This window comes from Anopheles moucheti, chromosome 3 (assembly GCF_943734755.1).
Source record: "Anopheles moucheti chromosome 3, idAnoMoucSN_F20_07, whole genome shotgun sequence".
NCBI lineage: Eukaryota > Metazoa > Arthropoda > Insecta > Diptera > Culicidae > Anopheles > Anopheles moucheti.
This window is the reverse complement of record NC_069141.1, coordinates 10,099,154-10,115,009: the sequence shown is the minus strand read 5'-3', so window position 1 is coordinate 10,115,009 and position 15,856 is coordinate 10,099,154. Positions and strand designations below refer to the sequence as shown.

The following is a 15,856-nucleotide window of genomic DNA, read 5'->3' as shown; positions in this document are numbered from 1 at the left end:
ACGAGAGGTGAGATTAGGTGCACGGCCATACTATCAAACCCGTGAGAGCGATCGCTAGTGTAAGGAAGATGGAAGAAACTGAAACAGCAATGTCACTGTCTTTTATTTAATTCAAATTTAACAACGTTTTTATTTTTTTAAACATAACGTTCGAATACAGTGTACACTTGTTAAAAAGATAACCTCTGCTCATAGTTGTCAAATCAATGTTTTAAACATATGCAAATAAATGTTGTCTATGGTTAGTTGTACAACATTCAGGCACGATGAATGTCTTCCTATTGGATCGCGTAGTTAGCATGCGATTGTCCGTAGCGTTTCATTAATCTGCTGACCATACAATATCATTTCGCATTGCCAGCTGTCGGTTCAGATTACTGTCGTCCCTCGTGTGCACAAACGAATCTACGGAACCATTTGTGGCATTGGTAAGAATAACGTCCAGCAGATTTTCCTGAAAAGTACAAACACGACGCCGTTAGTAATGTGAACGCGTTTCAGAGCCCTCCGATCTAGCTACCTTTGCATCAATATCGATTACATGCATTTGAAACACTTTGCGATGCACCAAATTGGCCAGCTGTGTACAGCATTCTCTGCTCCAAGTTCCGTACGATGGTTTTAAATATTTCAGCGCTACGCGTGCGGTTTGGCGCGGTATGGAAGCCAATTCTCTTGTCAAAAATCTTATTTCCGTCAATGGTACATATCGCAGGTAACCGTAATCGATGTACAGCAGCAGAACACGTTGAAAGTTTACCGGACCCATCACCTGCGCTCGATACCATTGGCCGTGGTATAGGGCGGCACAGTATAATCCAACCTCTATCATGTTTTCCGGTATAAGCCACTCGTAGGCAGTCAGCTTTGCATTGTAGATCTTATCAATGTGTGGCGCCAGTTTAAGTAGCTGGTCGATGTGTTCCTTGAAATGTACAAACATGTGCCTGGGATTGAGGATCGTAGTGATCACCACCTGGACGGTTGCATTCGGTTTCACGTGTGCGGGAAATGTGTTTGCAATAACCCGTTCCTTTGAAGTCATTACACCTTCGGGCATGATAATATTATTCGTCGGTTTACAAACACTTCCATTTATTTTCTCTATTGGCGTTTTAGCACTTGTCTCGTCGATCATGCGATGAGTCCGTTTGTAATCCATGGCCAGGGGATTTATTATTGCATCGGGTGTCTTCTCCATTTGATTAATTGGATCAAGAGGTTTAACCGCAGGGGAGGTAACGCCTTTTGCTGCCGGAATGGGGGTCTTTGGTAGCTCATAGCTTAGTTGATTACTTAAATCAGGAGGTTTAACGCAAGCCGAGCCAACGCTTTTTTCTACCAGGACGGGGGTTTTCGGTAGCACATCTCTATGGAGATTATCATATTGGTGACCATTCTGTAATTGTTGTTTTGGCACATTGTTATTCGGTATTGCGGTGGTATAAAAAGTGTTCGTGTTAGCTGACTTGGTATTGTATCCGTTATCATCGTAATCATCAAGATGGGACGAATAGTGGTCTTCATAAAAGTTATTCCGGAAATTAGTTTGAGGGGAATGATAACGAAGTGAAGGCTTTTTCTTAAGTGGTTTACTCATTTTCACCATTTGTCGAACATGTTGAGATTTTTCATTGTTAAGTGGATGAATTTCAGCCATTGGGCCATATCCGTTGACCTAGAAGAAAACAATAAAACGGTCAGTTTCCCCCCGTTTAAACTGGGGAGTTCGTAATGTGGGGTTATTTACACACCCGGATAGCGTCGGTCATGGTTCTCAGCATTCCATCAAGCGATTGGAATCCAAACTTGCTGTACGGAATCGGATATCCCTCCAGGTTTTTAAAGTCCTTATTCAACTGTGCTACAGTAATACCGCTGGCGGCATTGGATATAGCTAATGCTCTTATCATTGTTTTTAATTCGTCCATCGTTTGGCTGCAATGTTACAGGGGGATTTTATTAGCAGCGTCAGCGAAACACACGAAATTTTACACAAGCACATCAAATTTGATATGGCCTACGGGCCCATCAAACGGAGTAAAGAATTTAGAAGACGTTACCTGAGAAAGCAGCCGTAATTCACAGCAAATTAGTTTTAAAATAAATGTTTTTGAAAACGTGTTAGCCGGTCACGGCTCCCCATTCAATGTTTACAGCGCAGAGTGCCATGACTGCTGGTTTGACGTTTGTTTTGGTTTGCTGGCAACCATGCCATTGGCGATGTTTTTCTGATGTTCATTGCAATAACAGCGAGTATTCCAAATTCTTTTCATGAAAATTTTCTCAACTTGCGAAATATTCTGAAGGTGCTCGGGCGTAGGGATAATGTACAAAAATCAAATTAGAAACAGATACTGGAAAGCAGCAAGAATTGCGCACGGTAGCATAAACGCCAAACACCCACCAATGCACTTTTGTTTCTCACATGGCTGGCAACACTGCTGACAATCGCGGATTGTACGACATCTTTTGACACCAGTAGATCGGATGAGAAAATTCTGATCCGTTTTCGCACCGAACGAATCGAAAAAGGATAACTTTATCCGCCGCCCTTCCTGTTGAAATCGCCTAAAGTACAGGTAGGCAAAACCACCGGCAACGCCATTCGACACAGCTAGATTCGAAGGAGTGTGTTTTTGCAAGTTAAAAATCTTACATAACACTACACTATCGAACGGACATGATGTTCAGAGCACTGCTTAACGGCGTGTAGGAATACTACCAATCGCATAATAAAATAGTGATGGCTTGCCCGTAATAGAGCTGGACGGTTGTGTAATCGAATCCTTAGCAGTAACGATATTCATACGGAACGTTTTCATTTCAGGAACCATGTTCAAGTCCGTCGTGCCCGTGCTGTCGCAGGTGCCAGCTGAGCTATGCCTTGGCCAGCAGAACCGTGGCATGGCCACGCTAAAGGCCATTTCGATCCGGTTGAAGTCGGTTAAGAACATCCAAAAAATCACTCAATCCATGAAAATGGTGTCTGCTGCCAAGTGCGTATGAAGATCCGCGTGTAAATGGACATCCTAGTGGTTCGTCGTGTTGTCATGTGTGTTTGTTTTTTTCCTCTGTTGCTGTAGGTATTCCCGTGCTGAGCGTGATCTGAAGCAAGCGAGACCGTACGGTGTCGGTGCCCAGCAGTTCTACGAGAAGGCCGAAGTTGCCCCGAAGGAGGAAGACTCCAAGAAGCTGTACATTGCCATTACGTCGGATCGTGGTCTGTGCGGTGCGGTGCATACCGGCGTCGCCCGTTACATTCGCGGTGAGCTGGCCAAGGATGCGAACATCAAGGTGATTTGCGTCGGTGACAAGTCGCGTGCCATCTTGTCGCGTCTGTACGGCAAGAACATTGAGATGGTGGCCAATGAAATTGGTCGCCTGCCACCGACCTTCCTGGATGCGGCGAAGCTGTGCAATGCCATCCTGAACCTCGGCTATGAGTACACTGATGGCAAGATTATCTACAACAAGTTCAAGTCGGTCGTATCGTACCAGGTTGCGGACATTCCGATTTTCTCGCTGAAGTCGGTAGAATCGGCCGAAAAGCTGCCGGTGTACGATTCGTTGGATTCGGAAGTCATCCAGAGCTATCTGGAGTTCTCATTGGCTTCGCTGCTGTTCTACACGATGAAGGAAGGCGCCTGCTCGGAACAGTCGTCGCGTATGACGGCTATGGACAATGCCTCGAAGAACGCCGGCGAAATGATTGACAAGCTGACGCTGACCTTCAACCGTACTCGACAGGCGGTGATTACGCGTGAGCTGATTGAAATTATTTCCGGTGCTTCTGCTCTGGAGAGCAAGGATTAAACGTGCCGCTAGGCACGGTTTGTTTATCATTGGCCGGATTCCCATTTTAACGGCTGTACCCGGAAGATCGTCTATTTTCGAGCAACATCTAGAAAGAATTTTCCTGTGAGGTGACGATATACGTGCATATGGTGCTTTCGGAAAACCGTTATCTCTCCACGAATGCAAGCAGAAAAGAAATAGTACTATAAAAGTAAACAAAATCCTGAATATAAATTGTTATACCTCTTTTGTGAAGTACATTCGAAAATACGATCCACTCTCGCATCAAAGCTATATCTATGTTTGGGTTGGAACTTGGAATAAATCTCACTTCGTTTTTCAGTCGATTGTTGCATCCGATATCCTTCCAAACCATGTCTAGTGATACGATCCGTAAAGGTTTCGGGAACCACGCGAATAGAATATAACAAAGAACGAGACAGGTTTATTCTATTATTCCTTTTATTTTGGGTGGCTTTCATTGGATTAAATCTAATGGGGAGCAATGCTAATCATAAATGTAGTCTTCTTTTCATTTCCTCAAATTAATTCATTCATATCAACCAAAACCAGCACGTCACCCAATACGGCATGATCTGGCACGATGAATTCGTTCTGCTGACAAATCGGCTACTCCACCAATTGTGCACCACGGATTCACCACACTATGACTGCACCATACACAGACCACCATGTCGCAACGGAATAACCAAACAGTCCAGCCCAATGCCAATGCGAGGCGAAGTCATCGGCATGAAGGGCTGTTCCGCATCCGATATCCTTCCAGACCATGTCTAGTGATACGATATAGAATATAACAAAGAACGAGACAGGTTTATTCTATTATTCCTTTTATTTTGGGTGGCTTTCATTGGATTAAATCTAATGGGGAGCAATGCTAATCATAAATGTAGTCTACTTTTCATTTCCTCAAATTAAATCATTCATATTCATTTAATCTTACAAAAATTGTTTGCATCGTTTTACGGAAAAATAAAACAAACATATACGCGCGATGGACAGATTTCATTTGCTTTTACATTGTCACATGTTTCTCATACTGTCCCTCTTGACGACCGCTGCATCACAATCACCAGTTTCGATTCTAGTGAAGGTATCATTTAAAACAAACTCTTGAAATGCATCCTTCCATCCTGGTCATTACCGCGGATGGTTGCTCTAGCAACGAGCATCCCATTTGAATGTGTATTTAATAAGTATGATCGAAGAAATCCGTTGCACATCTGCGTTTGAAAGAAGAATGAGGAGTTAACAAGCAAATGAATGAAGGTAATAAACTAAACGCAAATGGGAGACAAAAAATCAAGCGCTTTAATCCTTCGCCGGTACTTCGATTACTCGCGGCTTGTCGATGATTCGTGCCGTGCGGCTCCCTTTCTCAACGATACCGATGATCCAGGCTTGACATCCTTCTTGCTTTTCTATGTCCTTGCAATAGGCTGCGGCTTGTTCACGTGGCAAACAGATCAACAGTCCGCCGGATGTTTCTGCTGAGTGGCCTTGTAGCAGTTGGAACATATTGCCACAAGCCTTGGCAACGGCCGCCATCTTGGCGATCACGGGCAGGTTATGAATCACGAACGACACCTCATTCTTTTGATGGGACGCCAACGTCTGGGCATGACCAAGCAGTCCAAACCCGGTCACATCGGTGGCACCGTGCGCGTTGTATTTGTGCATGAGCCGTGCAGCGACACGGTTGAGTCGGGACATTGAATCCATGGCGCGGTGATACGCCTTCCGTACGTCTTCCTCCGATACAACGAGCTTAATGCGGTTCCACCGTTCGGATTGATCCAACCATTGGTGCGCATTTACTGCGACCTGCGTTCCGAGAGCTTTCGTCAGAACCAGCACGTCACCCACTACGGCATTATCTGGCACGATGAATTCGTTCTGCTGACAAATCGTCGTGGCTACTCCACCAATTGTGCACCACGGATTCACCACACTATGACCGCCGGTCACACTCGTTCCTGCTTCCAAGGCGGAATCCTGTATCAATGAAAGAACCAAATGTAAATAAAATTGCCGGGGAACAAAAGACTCCTCTCCACACAACGTACCTTAAAACCACGCATTATTAACGGAATGACAACGTCTCGTTCCTTCTCGATCATTTTCGTGCTAACGGCCAACAGCATCAGCATGTTATCACACTCTGTGACTCCCATGGCGTACAGATCGCTCAGCACGTTGGCGCACGCGATCTTGCCCATCATGTACGGATCATCAACGATCGGGTAAAAGAAATCCGTTGTCTGCACCATACACAGACCACCATGTCGCAACGGAATAACCGAACAGTCCAGCCCAATGCCAATGCGAGGCGAAGTCATCGGCATGAAGGGCTGTTCCGGATCCTGCATGTAGTCCTGTTGCAACGACGATACCAACTTTTCCAGCACTTCCTTCGGCACTTTGCAACAGCGGCCCTTCAGATCGGCAAATCGGGTTAGGCGGAATGATGCATCAAGATCGTGTGCAGTCGGATCGAACGGTCTGCGAAGAACCAGGCCGGAATTCCCGGTCAGCTCCAGATGGACCATCGGATCTTGTTTATATTCATCCATGTTTGCTTCAGTGAAAGCCACGCTCCACTAAAGAAATCTGCAATCACACACAGAAATGTATGGTTGAAACTAATTCTTTCATCCGCGAATTAGCGAATAGCACATCTACTCACCGATAACTAACCGCCTCCTTGCAGAAGATCTTCGTTTCAACTCAAATGAACGTATGCCGTCGAGTGCCGGTTCGTCTGGAAGCTTGGCAGAGGCAGCGAATCGGTGGCGTCGCCTACTGTGTGAAGATTTTCACGCGCTCAACGCAGCAACACTGGTGTGCCTGCTGCCAACTGTACAAACTTTTTACTTGCTGTAAATGATTTATCACAATTTTTTATACGATAACTATCACTCGCTTTACGGACCCTGCCGAACGCGTAATGAGTGGACGCAAAAGTTCCTCGGGCTAATTTTTTAGGTTAATACCTATTATTGTTGCCGAAGTTTGCAAGGAGCAAAAGATGTAAAATGCACGCGCACTGGCGAAGAGCTAGTGATGTGTAGGCGAGAGAGAGAGGGAACGAAAGAATCTAGAAGCTTCGTTTTGGTTAACCTTCGCGAGCGGGCACAGTGGGCGCGTCATTTCCGAGAGTTTATTAGCGTTGGTTTATTGCTGCAGCATGGACTCCAAGCACGCAAACAGATCAATCGAAATGCAATCTTTTTTGTGTGAGCTCTTCCACATAAATAAGTAAAAAAATAATTGCGACTGCAACTTGTTACTAATTATATTTTTGTTACTCACAATTTTTTTTGGATGCCCTATTGTTTCTGGTTCTTTTGACCGCTGCAATATTTGCCGTAGTGCCAATAAGGCAGTGGTCTACAAATGCAAATATTTGATGACATTTGGTTTAAAAATACTAGACTAGTTTTCTATTTCGCTTCGATTTTCACAAATGCAGCTTACATGTAACCTCTCTCTAACATAAAAATACTAATAACGAATTGAACTATATCAAACAAACCACGTATATATCCACAATTGAAGATAAACTAGTGAATTATGAACAACAAATGTTCAACGGATCCCACCGGTGTAGAAGAACCTTTTGGGGCAATGTTCGAAGTTTGGTACACGTCAGTTTAACAAAACAAAACCCCGGCAACGCTACTTCCTCTTACCCCGGCCAACAGACCAAAAGGATTTGTATTTTCCCGAGTGTCCACGAAGCTGCTGGTAAGTGCCGATCTGCGCCTTCTATTGATCCGTGTAAATAGATTGGCAAAATAGACATTGGTTAACTTAAACTTCACCTAATATAAGGGCTTTCCCGGTACAGTAAATTCCCCGGCCTATGAGAACTATTTTTCATACATCACCCGGCGCTATGCACAATACGATAATGGTTATCGATTTTTCCTTAATACAGATCCCAGCTCCTCATCGAAATAACCCTGGCAGGGTGTGCTAGGTTGGCAGTGCTGTGTTATCACTATCGGGCCTGAGATCTGGCAGGAAGTGGGCTGCCTCACGTACCGAATTTGCGAAACGATACATACGTGCCGCAGTGATGAGACAAACGGATGGAATTATAGCATGTTTTCTGGTCGTGGCCTTGTTGCCATTCCTATCGCTCGGAGATGCCCCGAAACCACCTTCGTTTTCCACTGGAGGAGGCACCAAGAAGGACAAATTAAAGACTGAAAAGCTACCACCCTGCAAGGCGTGCACAGTGTTGGTGAACTCGTTTCGCGATGGCATCAAGCGTACGGAACGTGCCAAGCACGACGGCGGTGACGCAGCCTGGGAGGAGGAACGGTTGGGTAGCTACAAAACTAGCGAGCTGCGGTTAGTCGAAATACAGGAGCGTCTTTGCACGGATGTGGTACGTGGTGAAGATCAGTGCCATCAGTTGGCGGAAGATTATGAATCCCTGATAGAAGAGTGGTGGAAAAACTATCAAACCACTGATCCGGATTTGCACCGATGGTTGTGCGTGGAACAGGCGACCGTCTGCTGTGCAGATGGGTTTTACGGACCGAAGTGTGACCCGTGCCCGACATGCTTCGGCAATGGAAAATGTAAAGGAAATGGCACACGCAAGGGCAACGGAAAATGTGCCTGTGACGAAGGATACACCGGCGATAACTGCGATAGTTGCACGGAGGAGTACTATCAGGCGTTCCGGGATGAAACGAAACTGCTGTGCAGCCGATGCCATGGTGCGTGTGCTGCCGGTGGTTGTACCGGCGCGGGACCGAATGCATGTCGGGTGTGTCGTAGCGGATGGGTGATGGACAGTGCCCGGGGAGGCTGTGTGGATGTGGACGAATGCATAAAAGAGGCACCATGTACAAGGCAACAGTTTTGCGTTAACAACGAAGGGTCGTACAGCTGTTTGGGTGAGTTGCACCTTCCGGTTGTGATGATGCTAGATAGGTTGGCTAATGATTGATTTGTTCTACCAGAATGTGATAAATCGTGCGATGGCTGCAACGGGGATGGTCCGGATTTGTGTGAAAAATGTGCCGCTGGATACGAGCTAAGAGATGGAATGTGCACAGGTAAGCCTTAAAGCATGTCATTCTTTTCTTCTGCATATACAATAATGTAGCTATTGTTAGACGCTTTATTTGGTTTGTTTTTGGCACCTTTTAAGCAATGTTTCTTTTGTTGTTGTGTTGCTTGCTTTAGTTTGTGCGTGAAATGTTGATTGGTTTAGTCAAGTAATGGCCTTGTACACCTGGGCGTGACTAACAATTTCGTTCGTCCGCACACAGATACGTCCAACGAGAAGCGTAATCAGTACGCCACCTTTACGCGTTACCTAACCTACCTCGGTCTGTGCATTGCCACTTGCATCGTGCTACAGAACTCGACCTGGCTAGCGGCGCTGGTTGGATTAGCCGTTGCAGTCTACATTTCCGTTTCGGAGTACTGGCTCAACACTGCCCCACAACAACCGACGGCACCTTCGCCACGCATTTTAGACGAGATTCTTCAACAGCATTAAAAATAGAACTTCTCCCATAATTACCTAGGTCCGTGGGAGGAATCACATTGAACGGGTTGTGCTGCGAGGGACGTAGAATCGTCCATTGGCTCAATTTTATCTGCACCCATAATTATAAAGCGTTATGCGCAAAACTACTATCATCGACACGTGTATGGATGGTGATTATTTTTGGAGTTGTCCTAGGGCAACTTAGAGCTGAGCATTTGCATCCTCAAGCACAGACGAACATTAATCTTCCATACGCAGAATAATTCACCTATGCTAGGCTTATCAGAGAATCAGGTAGCATGAACATCAACAATTAAGAGTCTGAATTAAATGCAACATGTAAGGGATGTGGTGGTATTATAAAATAAAGTAAACTTGACAAATGGAAAACTTTACAAAGTTTCTACGGATTATCGTGGTTATCGTTTCGGGTACGTTTTTCATTCGTGTACTTTTTTTTTAAACTAACCTATAGCTTCATCACATACTTTGGACGCATTAGGGCAGTTTGATTCGACCAGTGCTACTTCTTCTGCCCTGGATGAATCCGTTGAGATATCCAACGACGCAAGATCATCCAATACTGCGCGAAACGATGAACTGTAGGCAACTCAACATTAAGCAACACCAAAGCAGTATATGGTGACAATGTGATCTACTTAACTTAACGAAGCTGGAAGCAGTAAAAGCAACTGCATCGTTAAATAAACCAAATTTATATCGCGGCTAGATAACTGATAGTGAGAAAATTTCGTACTAGGAATAGAAAATTGATAAACCCATAACACGTGCTGGAGTTTTTTTTTTGTTTGATTTCATTATCGTTTTATAGGTATACAAGAAAGAACAGATTCTAGGGGTTTAATACAATAAATATTTACTCCGCTTATTCCAACCACTCACACAATTCCCTCGTCCCATAATTAGTGTGATGTTACTGTGTAATTCGATCCTCCTGGTATGATGGGGGTGTTGTTTTATCGAAAAAGTCTAAGTTATAACATTAATTAATAGTACAACGGAAAAATAATAGGATAAAGTAGCAGAAACGGCGAACCGTCCTTACGCTTACACGAATAAAAAGGACGAATGTTTTGACAATTTTCAAAAGACGAGTTTGAACAAGTTAAGAACGGCGGTACGATATATCGCGGTAAACTAATAAATAAGATGCTTATCTATGCTTAGAAAAGACATGCAAAACCACAAACGCGGCCAACTAGAGCCCGGTGACCCGTTTGCCAGAATTAGGGAGTGAATTGTGATGTGTAGTTCGTCATGTTTTGTGGTATATATGCGTTGAAGCGATACATAGTCTTTTTGTCGTTGTAGAGCATTCTTTCACACGCTGCTGAATTGATGGCACAGTTTAGAAATCAAGTCGGAAGCTAACAAAATATACGTGGAGGTTACGCGCAGCTTGAAATGGATTCATAATACACGGAAGAGAGTTCCATTTTACCTATCTACTTAACTTGTTCATCCGAATCTTATCGTTCGTTTCACTTCGGTTGATACCTACTCCCTGTTGTATGGCGATCCCTGCTATGCAATTCGTGTAAACGTTACGTAGTTTAAGCTAAAACTATATGTACGTCACAGATATGCGTTCGAATCGTTGTCATAAACAATTAGAAATGTTCGTTAACGATAATACATATATGCACGGTGCCAATGCAGCACACACACGCTCTCTCTAAACGAAGCAAAACAGATAAATACGCTAAATGTACAATCCAAAACACTGTGCTTTAATGCAGAATTTGTTATTGTTGGGTGTGCTGGTGTTTAATCAGGGATTTGGGATTTAATACCGAAGAGTTTGGTAAAGAGACGTTTTTACGATTGTGTTCTGTTGTTAATAGATTAATCCAGCTAGTTGTGATTGCTTCCTGTTGGGGCTTTTGGCAGACGTGATGATTAAAAGTATGCTGTACTTCACTAATCGTGTTGCGTCGATTAGTTTACTATATAATTCTGCTGGTTTGATTGAGTTACCCTTTTCCGTGTGACAAAGGCTTAATTTAATTAGCAAATGATCACACATCTTCATTATGCTAGACTGAACGAAAGGATATCAACACTTTCCTTTCGATGTAATGCTTAATTTTTAAACAAAAATGTTGATTTTTGTTGTTAATTAATCTTGAATGCCGAATTTTGGTATATCTTTTTCTCCTTCTTAATTGCTGCCGCACGCTAGTAATTAACCTATGAATGTGTGTTTATTACGATTGTTTTAGTTATTATTCATTGACAAGAAGCATTGAATGCTGCAATAATAAAAACAAAACAGATACTTTGGACTTAATCATTACAGTGAAAACAGACACTTTAAAAACAAAATTGTAAACATTTAAAGGCGCGCACTCCCAAATGTTAGCATTATCCGATCTAGATGATTAATTGTTAAAACTCCTGCCCAGTCCTTCCCATCATCAGCCTTTTTGCTTGATTTTTATACGATTATTAATGTTGTTTTAAGAACAACGCTATAACGCGCACGCAGTTAAGCCTAACTTAGACTGTGTTGTCTTACTTACAGCTTGTAACACATAAAACGCAAATGAGCGACCTTAAACGCGATTGCTAACCCTTTCCTATGTTATCATTTCTCTTAGCGTTTCGTTATGTGGCAAAACATATTTTCTTCATTATTTTGTTATATTCCTTTCCTTGCCCAAATATATGCAACTTTTGCTCTCTAGTTCTGGTGTTAAAAACACGTATTGCGCTTGCAGCGCATGTCTTCTTTCTCGTTGATGCATTACGGATTACGCGCTAGTACATTTTTTTGTCTCACGGTTTTACTAGTAGTAATTACGGTTCCGCAGGCCGTTACATTGATTAGAGCTTGCCGTTTTCGATACTGTTTTTATTATTGCTGCTAATGAGATCTCGTTGGTTTGTTGTTGCCGCTGTAGTTGCACAGGCGTTGGCCGATCCGTCGTTTGGCGTCGTACGGTAGGTGTACAAGCTCTGCAGCGGTACGTGCAGCAACTCGATGACCTGCGTGAAGTTTGTTTCTGGAAATGGTATCAAACAATCAGTTAATATCGGCGCGTAGTAGTCGTGTACAATTGGCATACCATTTTCCGGCGTTATAATACCATGGCGGATGAGAAAATCGATTACCACCGGGCAGCTGGTGGTTTTGAAGTCGGGCATAAACACCCGCTCGAGACATTCGTGGGCCGGTAGAAGCTGAAAGTTCTGCACCTCGCCGTCGGAATTATCAGGCACAAAGTCTTCGGGCAGTTCGAGATCGTACACGAACTCCGTGTTGGGAAAGAGACCACGTTCACTTTCGAAGAAAAACGATACGCATCCGGCGGACACGAGATTTTTGATCAGGTGGCCAGGTATCGATGCTTCCTCGGCCGCTTCCTTGATGGCCGTTTCAAGCACACCGTAACCGACCGCCAGTCCACCGCTCACCATATTGTCCCACTTGCCTGGCCACGTTTGCTTCGTGTCGGACCGTTGCTGCAGCCAAATGCAGAGACCCTTGGTCGGGTGACGGACGTACCCGTTTATCTCGACACCGTAGTTACGCACACCGAACAGGCACGTTGCCGAGCGGTCCATCTTGAGCAGTGAGCCGGTGGATGACTTAACGTCGTAACATTCGTCACGCCAACCTTTCAATGCAACAAACATGCCCTGCTTGCGGAATTCGCGCAGTATCCGGTCGACCTGCTGCGAGCGTGTATTGTAATCCCGAAAGGCAGGATTCAGTTCGACAATTTTCTGCAAAAGAAATAAGAATTTTAGCGCAGTCCTTCATTTGGTCAACGAATTTCTAAAAGGAAGCGACAAACTCCCTCATTGTTACAGTCGTCCCAAAGTTTATCGGTGAACAATCATCTTTATCACGCTGAGCTCAGCAAACTTTGGCGATTAAACTTATCACCTTATTGGCAATACCCTTGAGGAGGGTGCATTTGTTCGCTAGTTTCAGATCAATAAATTTGGGAATTTGGACAGCTAACTTAAACCTCTAGCCTAATACCTGCTTGCCATGCTCCGGAGCTCTGATGTGAAATACTTCAGGATATTTGAGCAGCTGCTCGATCACATTCTGGCTGACCAGTCCGACTTGGTGGCCGTCAACAACGAACGGGCGGCAGTCGCCTTTCATGAAACCTACAATGGAGTAGCAATGGAGAGAAGGATACAGAGAGACGCGAGACGCCATCAGATGATTAGAATAGTATGTAACAGATGGCAAAGTGATTAGCAAGCTGTGTTGCGTGTTCTTAACGCCACGTTGGAACCATGCTCTCGGCTGCCGAGCCGAAATGTAAACAGTTGTTTATCGGTTTTGGTCAAACAGCTGATAAACGCAAACCTTCAACATGCGATCGGTACGGAAGCTACCTCGTGGTGAGGCAAAGAATGATGAACGGCGATGTCTAAACTACTGACTATAGATGTGTTCGGCGCCGTTCTGTTTAACCCACCAGGTTACACGACAAAACACGGCACACGCGTGTAAAGGGCGGATTGGACCACGGACGAATGCACAAACAACGTTTTCGGGATGAAAATGTCGTGGCAGGTGACGCGGAGACTGGTTTTAATGAGCTTGTTTTCACTCCTGTGTGCGCGACCGACCGTGGCACATTTGTTTGAGCAAAAAGTTTATTTTAAAATTTCTTCATCAATTCACGGGTCGAGAGAGATGTGTTTGGATGATGCAGGGCCAAACCGACCTGGCCCTCTTCAGTTGCAATTTTGTGTCTGTGTCTCTGCCGTGTGATGGTTTTAACACGCCTTTTGTGTTGCTTATCGCTTCTGCCCATTATATTGATCGGATGGGCCTTCCAACGTTGTGTTACATTTGTTCACTTTCGATCGATTCCGAGTGGTCAAATGGAATAGGGCTGATCCCCACGATGCTTATACAACATAAACCTCACTCAGGCTCACGCCGATCACAATATCCACGGCCACAATCTCCTGCTTCCGTTGCGGTGTGTTAGTTTTATGCAATCGTTTCGTCGCCTACTTTGCGGATTATTACGGCGACGACATAAGCACACAGCAGCATAAGCAGCACAGTCGCCGAACGGCTTTGGCTGTGGAGAATAAACACTTTTCCTGCAACAAAACCTCATGCACTAAACTCACCGACGTCACGGGACCTGTAATAAACAAATTTGCCAACCATTCTCAACAACACAAGGCCGCTTACCGTTCAGATAGAAGCAGTTGAACTTCTGAGCAAGCTTCAGCAGCCGTGACATCTTTGGATCTGGTTCATCACTTGCCGTTGTCATTGTTGATGTTTTGAACGTTGATGCTCTTGGGTGCCGTGGTTTCGGATGTAGCTGGCGAAAACACTACACCACTGCAGCTGCTGCTTTTGCTGTGTTTGTTCGCACGAACGCCGCAACACAAAACCCCCCACAAAAACGCACGCACACTCGCGCACACCCTCAACTGCTCTCTTGCTCGCTCGCTTCAACAGCAGCACGGTTGACACATAAGGGACTGTGTGACGAGAAGAAGAACACCGCGGTTCTTATCGACGGAAATGCACCAAGGATACTTTTTTGCAGAAGTAGCCCTATTTTACACCATTCGGAAGATTTGGAGCTTTATGTCACGGTACAGTCTAGGCAGCGAATGACCATCAAACTATCGTATTAACGCCCAGTTGGCTGAATGGCGACACTTTGAGCTGGTTTCATACCTGTTCTTTTTATCTACACCGAACCATGCCCAAGGAGAACTACGCACGGTGAAAACGATTTGCACGAGCTGGTTTGGAGGCACAAATGGAAAACAATTTCCCTGCCCCTTGTTTTTTGTTGCCTGTGGTGTGCTTTATCGAACATACACTTTCGTTATGAACGCTCGTTTTCAACGCCAACTTGAAAACGAACTTGCTGTCCTACGACCCGCCCCCGTATACGATTTTTGGTGAAAAACTTACACTTCGCGCTGGTTTCACATAGCCAAAGCAACACACTTTTCACACAAACAGCACAGCCTACTGCTGGTGGTGTGCAAATCGCGAACGCACTGTGTCACCATTGCGTCGCGTTCAAATGTTCGCCAAAGGGATTTTCCTTGCAAATGCTGTAGGAAGTCGTTTTTCCACCCAGCCGGCTTTTTCTTGCCTGGTACACGTTTGTTCGGTTCTCACTCTCTCGTAGTCACATCCACTCTGCGGTATGAATCACATTCCGCGCGCTCCACCGCACATCCGTTTTCACCTATGAAACGATACAATCTTTCAACAGTGGTGTAAAACAGCGTTCAGACGGCTGTTCCAGTAATGACCAACGACGATTAGGAAGGGGTTTTTGTATAATCGTTTTTTGGTTCAAATAATATTCGCAATAATCGCCAAGTGTTGCGTATTTAACTTTCGACACGTGCACAATAAGGGCTTTTTTGAACTGAAGCGAGTTTGACACCTCTGGTCGCTTGATTCTCTGGTCGATATACGTTTAGCAGCGTTGGTTGTAAGATTGACTCGGGATTGCCACTCAAGCGCAGCGGATGTTTCGC

General features: G+C 44.7%; 5 protein-coding genes across 10 annotated transcripts in view; 2 read left to right on the top strand and 3 right to left on the bottom strand.

Moving 5' to 3' along the window:
- Positions 1–74: 74 nt before the first annotated feature.
- LOC128303763 (uncharacterized) lies at positions 75–2,171 on the bottom strand. Its single transcript, XM_053040823.1, has 4 exons — positions 2,064–2,171; positions 1,755–1,938; positions 521–1,678; positions 75–454 (listed from the first exon to the last, which is right to left on the bottom strand). The coding sequence occupies exons 2-4, from the start codon at positions 1,929–1,931 to the stop codon at positions 323–325; spliced, it is 1,467 nt and encodes a 488-aa protein (XP_052896783.1). The 5' UTR covers positions 1,932–1,938; positions 2,064–2,171; the 3' UTR covers positions 75–322.
- Positions 2,172–2,450: 279 nt separating this feature from the next.
- On the top strand, positions 2,451–4,199 carry LOC128300877 (ATP synthase subunit gamma, mitochondrial). Its single transcript, XM_053037106.1, has 3 exons — positions 2,451–2,582; positions 2,831–2,999; positions 3,087–4,199. The coding sequence occupies exons 2-3, from the start codon at positions 2,836–2,838 to the stop codon at positions 3,814–3,816; spliced, it is 894 nt and encodes a 297-aa protein (XP_052893066.1). The 5' UTR covers positions 2,451–2,582; positions 2,831–2,835; the 3' UTR covers positions 3,817–4,199.
- Positions 4,200–4,653: 454 nt separating this feature from the next.
- LOC128301847 (inactive selenide, water dikinase-like protein) lies at positions 4,654–6,962 on the bottom strand. The gene is made up of 3 exons (XM_053038495.1): positions 6,506–6,962; positions 5,886–6,429; positions 4,654–5,814 (listed from the first exon to the last, which is right to left on the bottom strand). The coding sequence occupies exons 2-3, from the start codon at positions 6,390–6,392 to the stop codon at positions 5,131–5,133; spliced, it is 1,191 nt and encodes a 396-aa protein (XP_052894455.1). The 5' UTR covers positions 6,393–6,429; positions 6,506–6,962; the 3' UTR covers positions 4,654–5,130.
- Positions 6,963–7,469: 507 nt separating this feature from the next.
- The window catches only part of LOC128303818 (cysteine-rich with EGF-like domain protein 2), a 30,337-nt gene continuing 21,950 nt past the window's right edge, over positions 7,470–15,856 (top strand). Inside the window, exons 1-4 of one of the 4 annotated variants that reach the window (XM_053040891.1) lie at positions 7,470–7,566; positions 7,760–8,732; positions 8,799–8,894; positions 9,810–10,170. In XM_053040891.1, coding sequence (XP_052896851.1) covers positions 7,901–8,732; positions 8,799–8,894; positions 9,810–9,940 — 1,059 coding nt within the window. In that variant the 5' untranslated portion in view covers positions 7,470–7,566; positions 7,760–7,900 and the 3' untranslated portion in view covers positions 9,941–10,170. The other 3 variants (XM_053040889.1, XM_053040893.1, XM_053040892.1) reach the window with 3 other exon arrangements.
- Positions 10,161–14,662, bottom strand: LOC128303819 (uncharacterized). 3 transcript variants are annotated; one of them, XM_053040896.1, is made up of 4 exons: positions 13,686–14,248; positions 13,347–13,480; positions 12,424–13,084; positions 10,161–12,360 (listed from the first exon to the last, which is right to left on the bottom strand). In XM_053040896.1, the coding sequence occupies exons 2-4, from the start codon at positions 13,473–13,475 to the stop codon at positions 12,182–12,184; spliced, it is 969 nt and encodes a 322-aa protein (XP_052896856.1). In that variant the 5' UTR covers positions 13,476–13,480; positions 13,686–14,248; the 3' UTR covers positions 10,161–12,181. The 3 variants fall into 3 exon arrangements, with proteins under 3 accessions (XP_052896856.1, XP_052896854.1, XP_052896855.1); XM_053040894.1 differs by lacking the exon at positions 13,686–14,248 and adding an exon at positions 14,532–14,662 and having other exon boundaries at positions 10,845–12,360; XM_053040895.1 differs by lacking the exon at positions 13,686–14,248 and adding an exon at positions 14,468–14,513 and having other exon boundaries at positions 10,845–12,360.

Bases quoted from the DNA above. Each gene is read 5' to 3' on its own strand.
- LOC128303763 (XM_053040823.1), bottom strand. From the start codon at position 1,931: ATGGACGAATTAAAAACAATGATAAGAGCATTAGCTATATCCAATGCC. The intron at 1,679-1,754 runs GTGTGTAAATAA...GTTTTCTTCTAG, and splicing joins CCATGACCGACGCTATCCGG to GTCAACGGATATGGCCCAAT. The intron at 455-520 runs GTAGCTAGATCG...TGTACTTTTCAG, and splicing joins TAATCGATATTGATGCAAAG to GAAAATCTGCTGGACGTTAT.
- LOC128300877 (XM_053037106.1), top strand. From the start codon at position 2,836: ATGTTCAAGTCCGTCGTGCCCGTGCTGTCGCAGGTGCCAGCTGAGCTA. The intron at 3,000-3,086 runs GTGCGTATGAAG...CTGTTGCTGTAG, and splicing joins AAAATGGTGTCTGCTGCCAA to GTATTCCCGTGCTGAGCGTG.
- LOC128301847 (XM_053038495.1), bottom strand. From the start codon at position 6,392: ATGGATGAATATAAACAAGATCCGATGGTCCATCTGGAGCTGACCGGG. The intron at 5,815-5,885 runs GTACGTTGTGTG...TCATTGATACAG, and splicing joins TAATAATGCGTGGTTTTAAG to GATTCCGCCTTGGAAGCAGG.
- LOC128303819 (XM_053040894.1), bottom strand. From the start codon at position 14,616: ATGACAACGGCAAGTGATGAACCAGATCCAAAGATGTCACGGCTGCTG. The intron at 13,085-13,346 runs GTATTAGGCTAG...TTTCTTTTGCAG, and splicing joins CTCCGGAGCATGGCAAGCAG to AAAATTGTCGAACTGAATCC. The intron at 12,361-12,423 runs GTATGCCAATTG...TACCATTTCCAG, and splicing joins TATTATAACGCCGGAAAATG to AAACAAACTTCACGCAGGTC.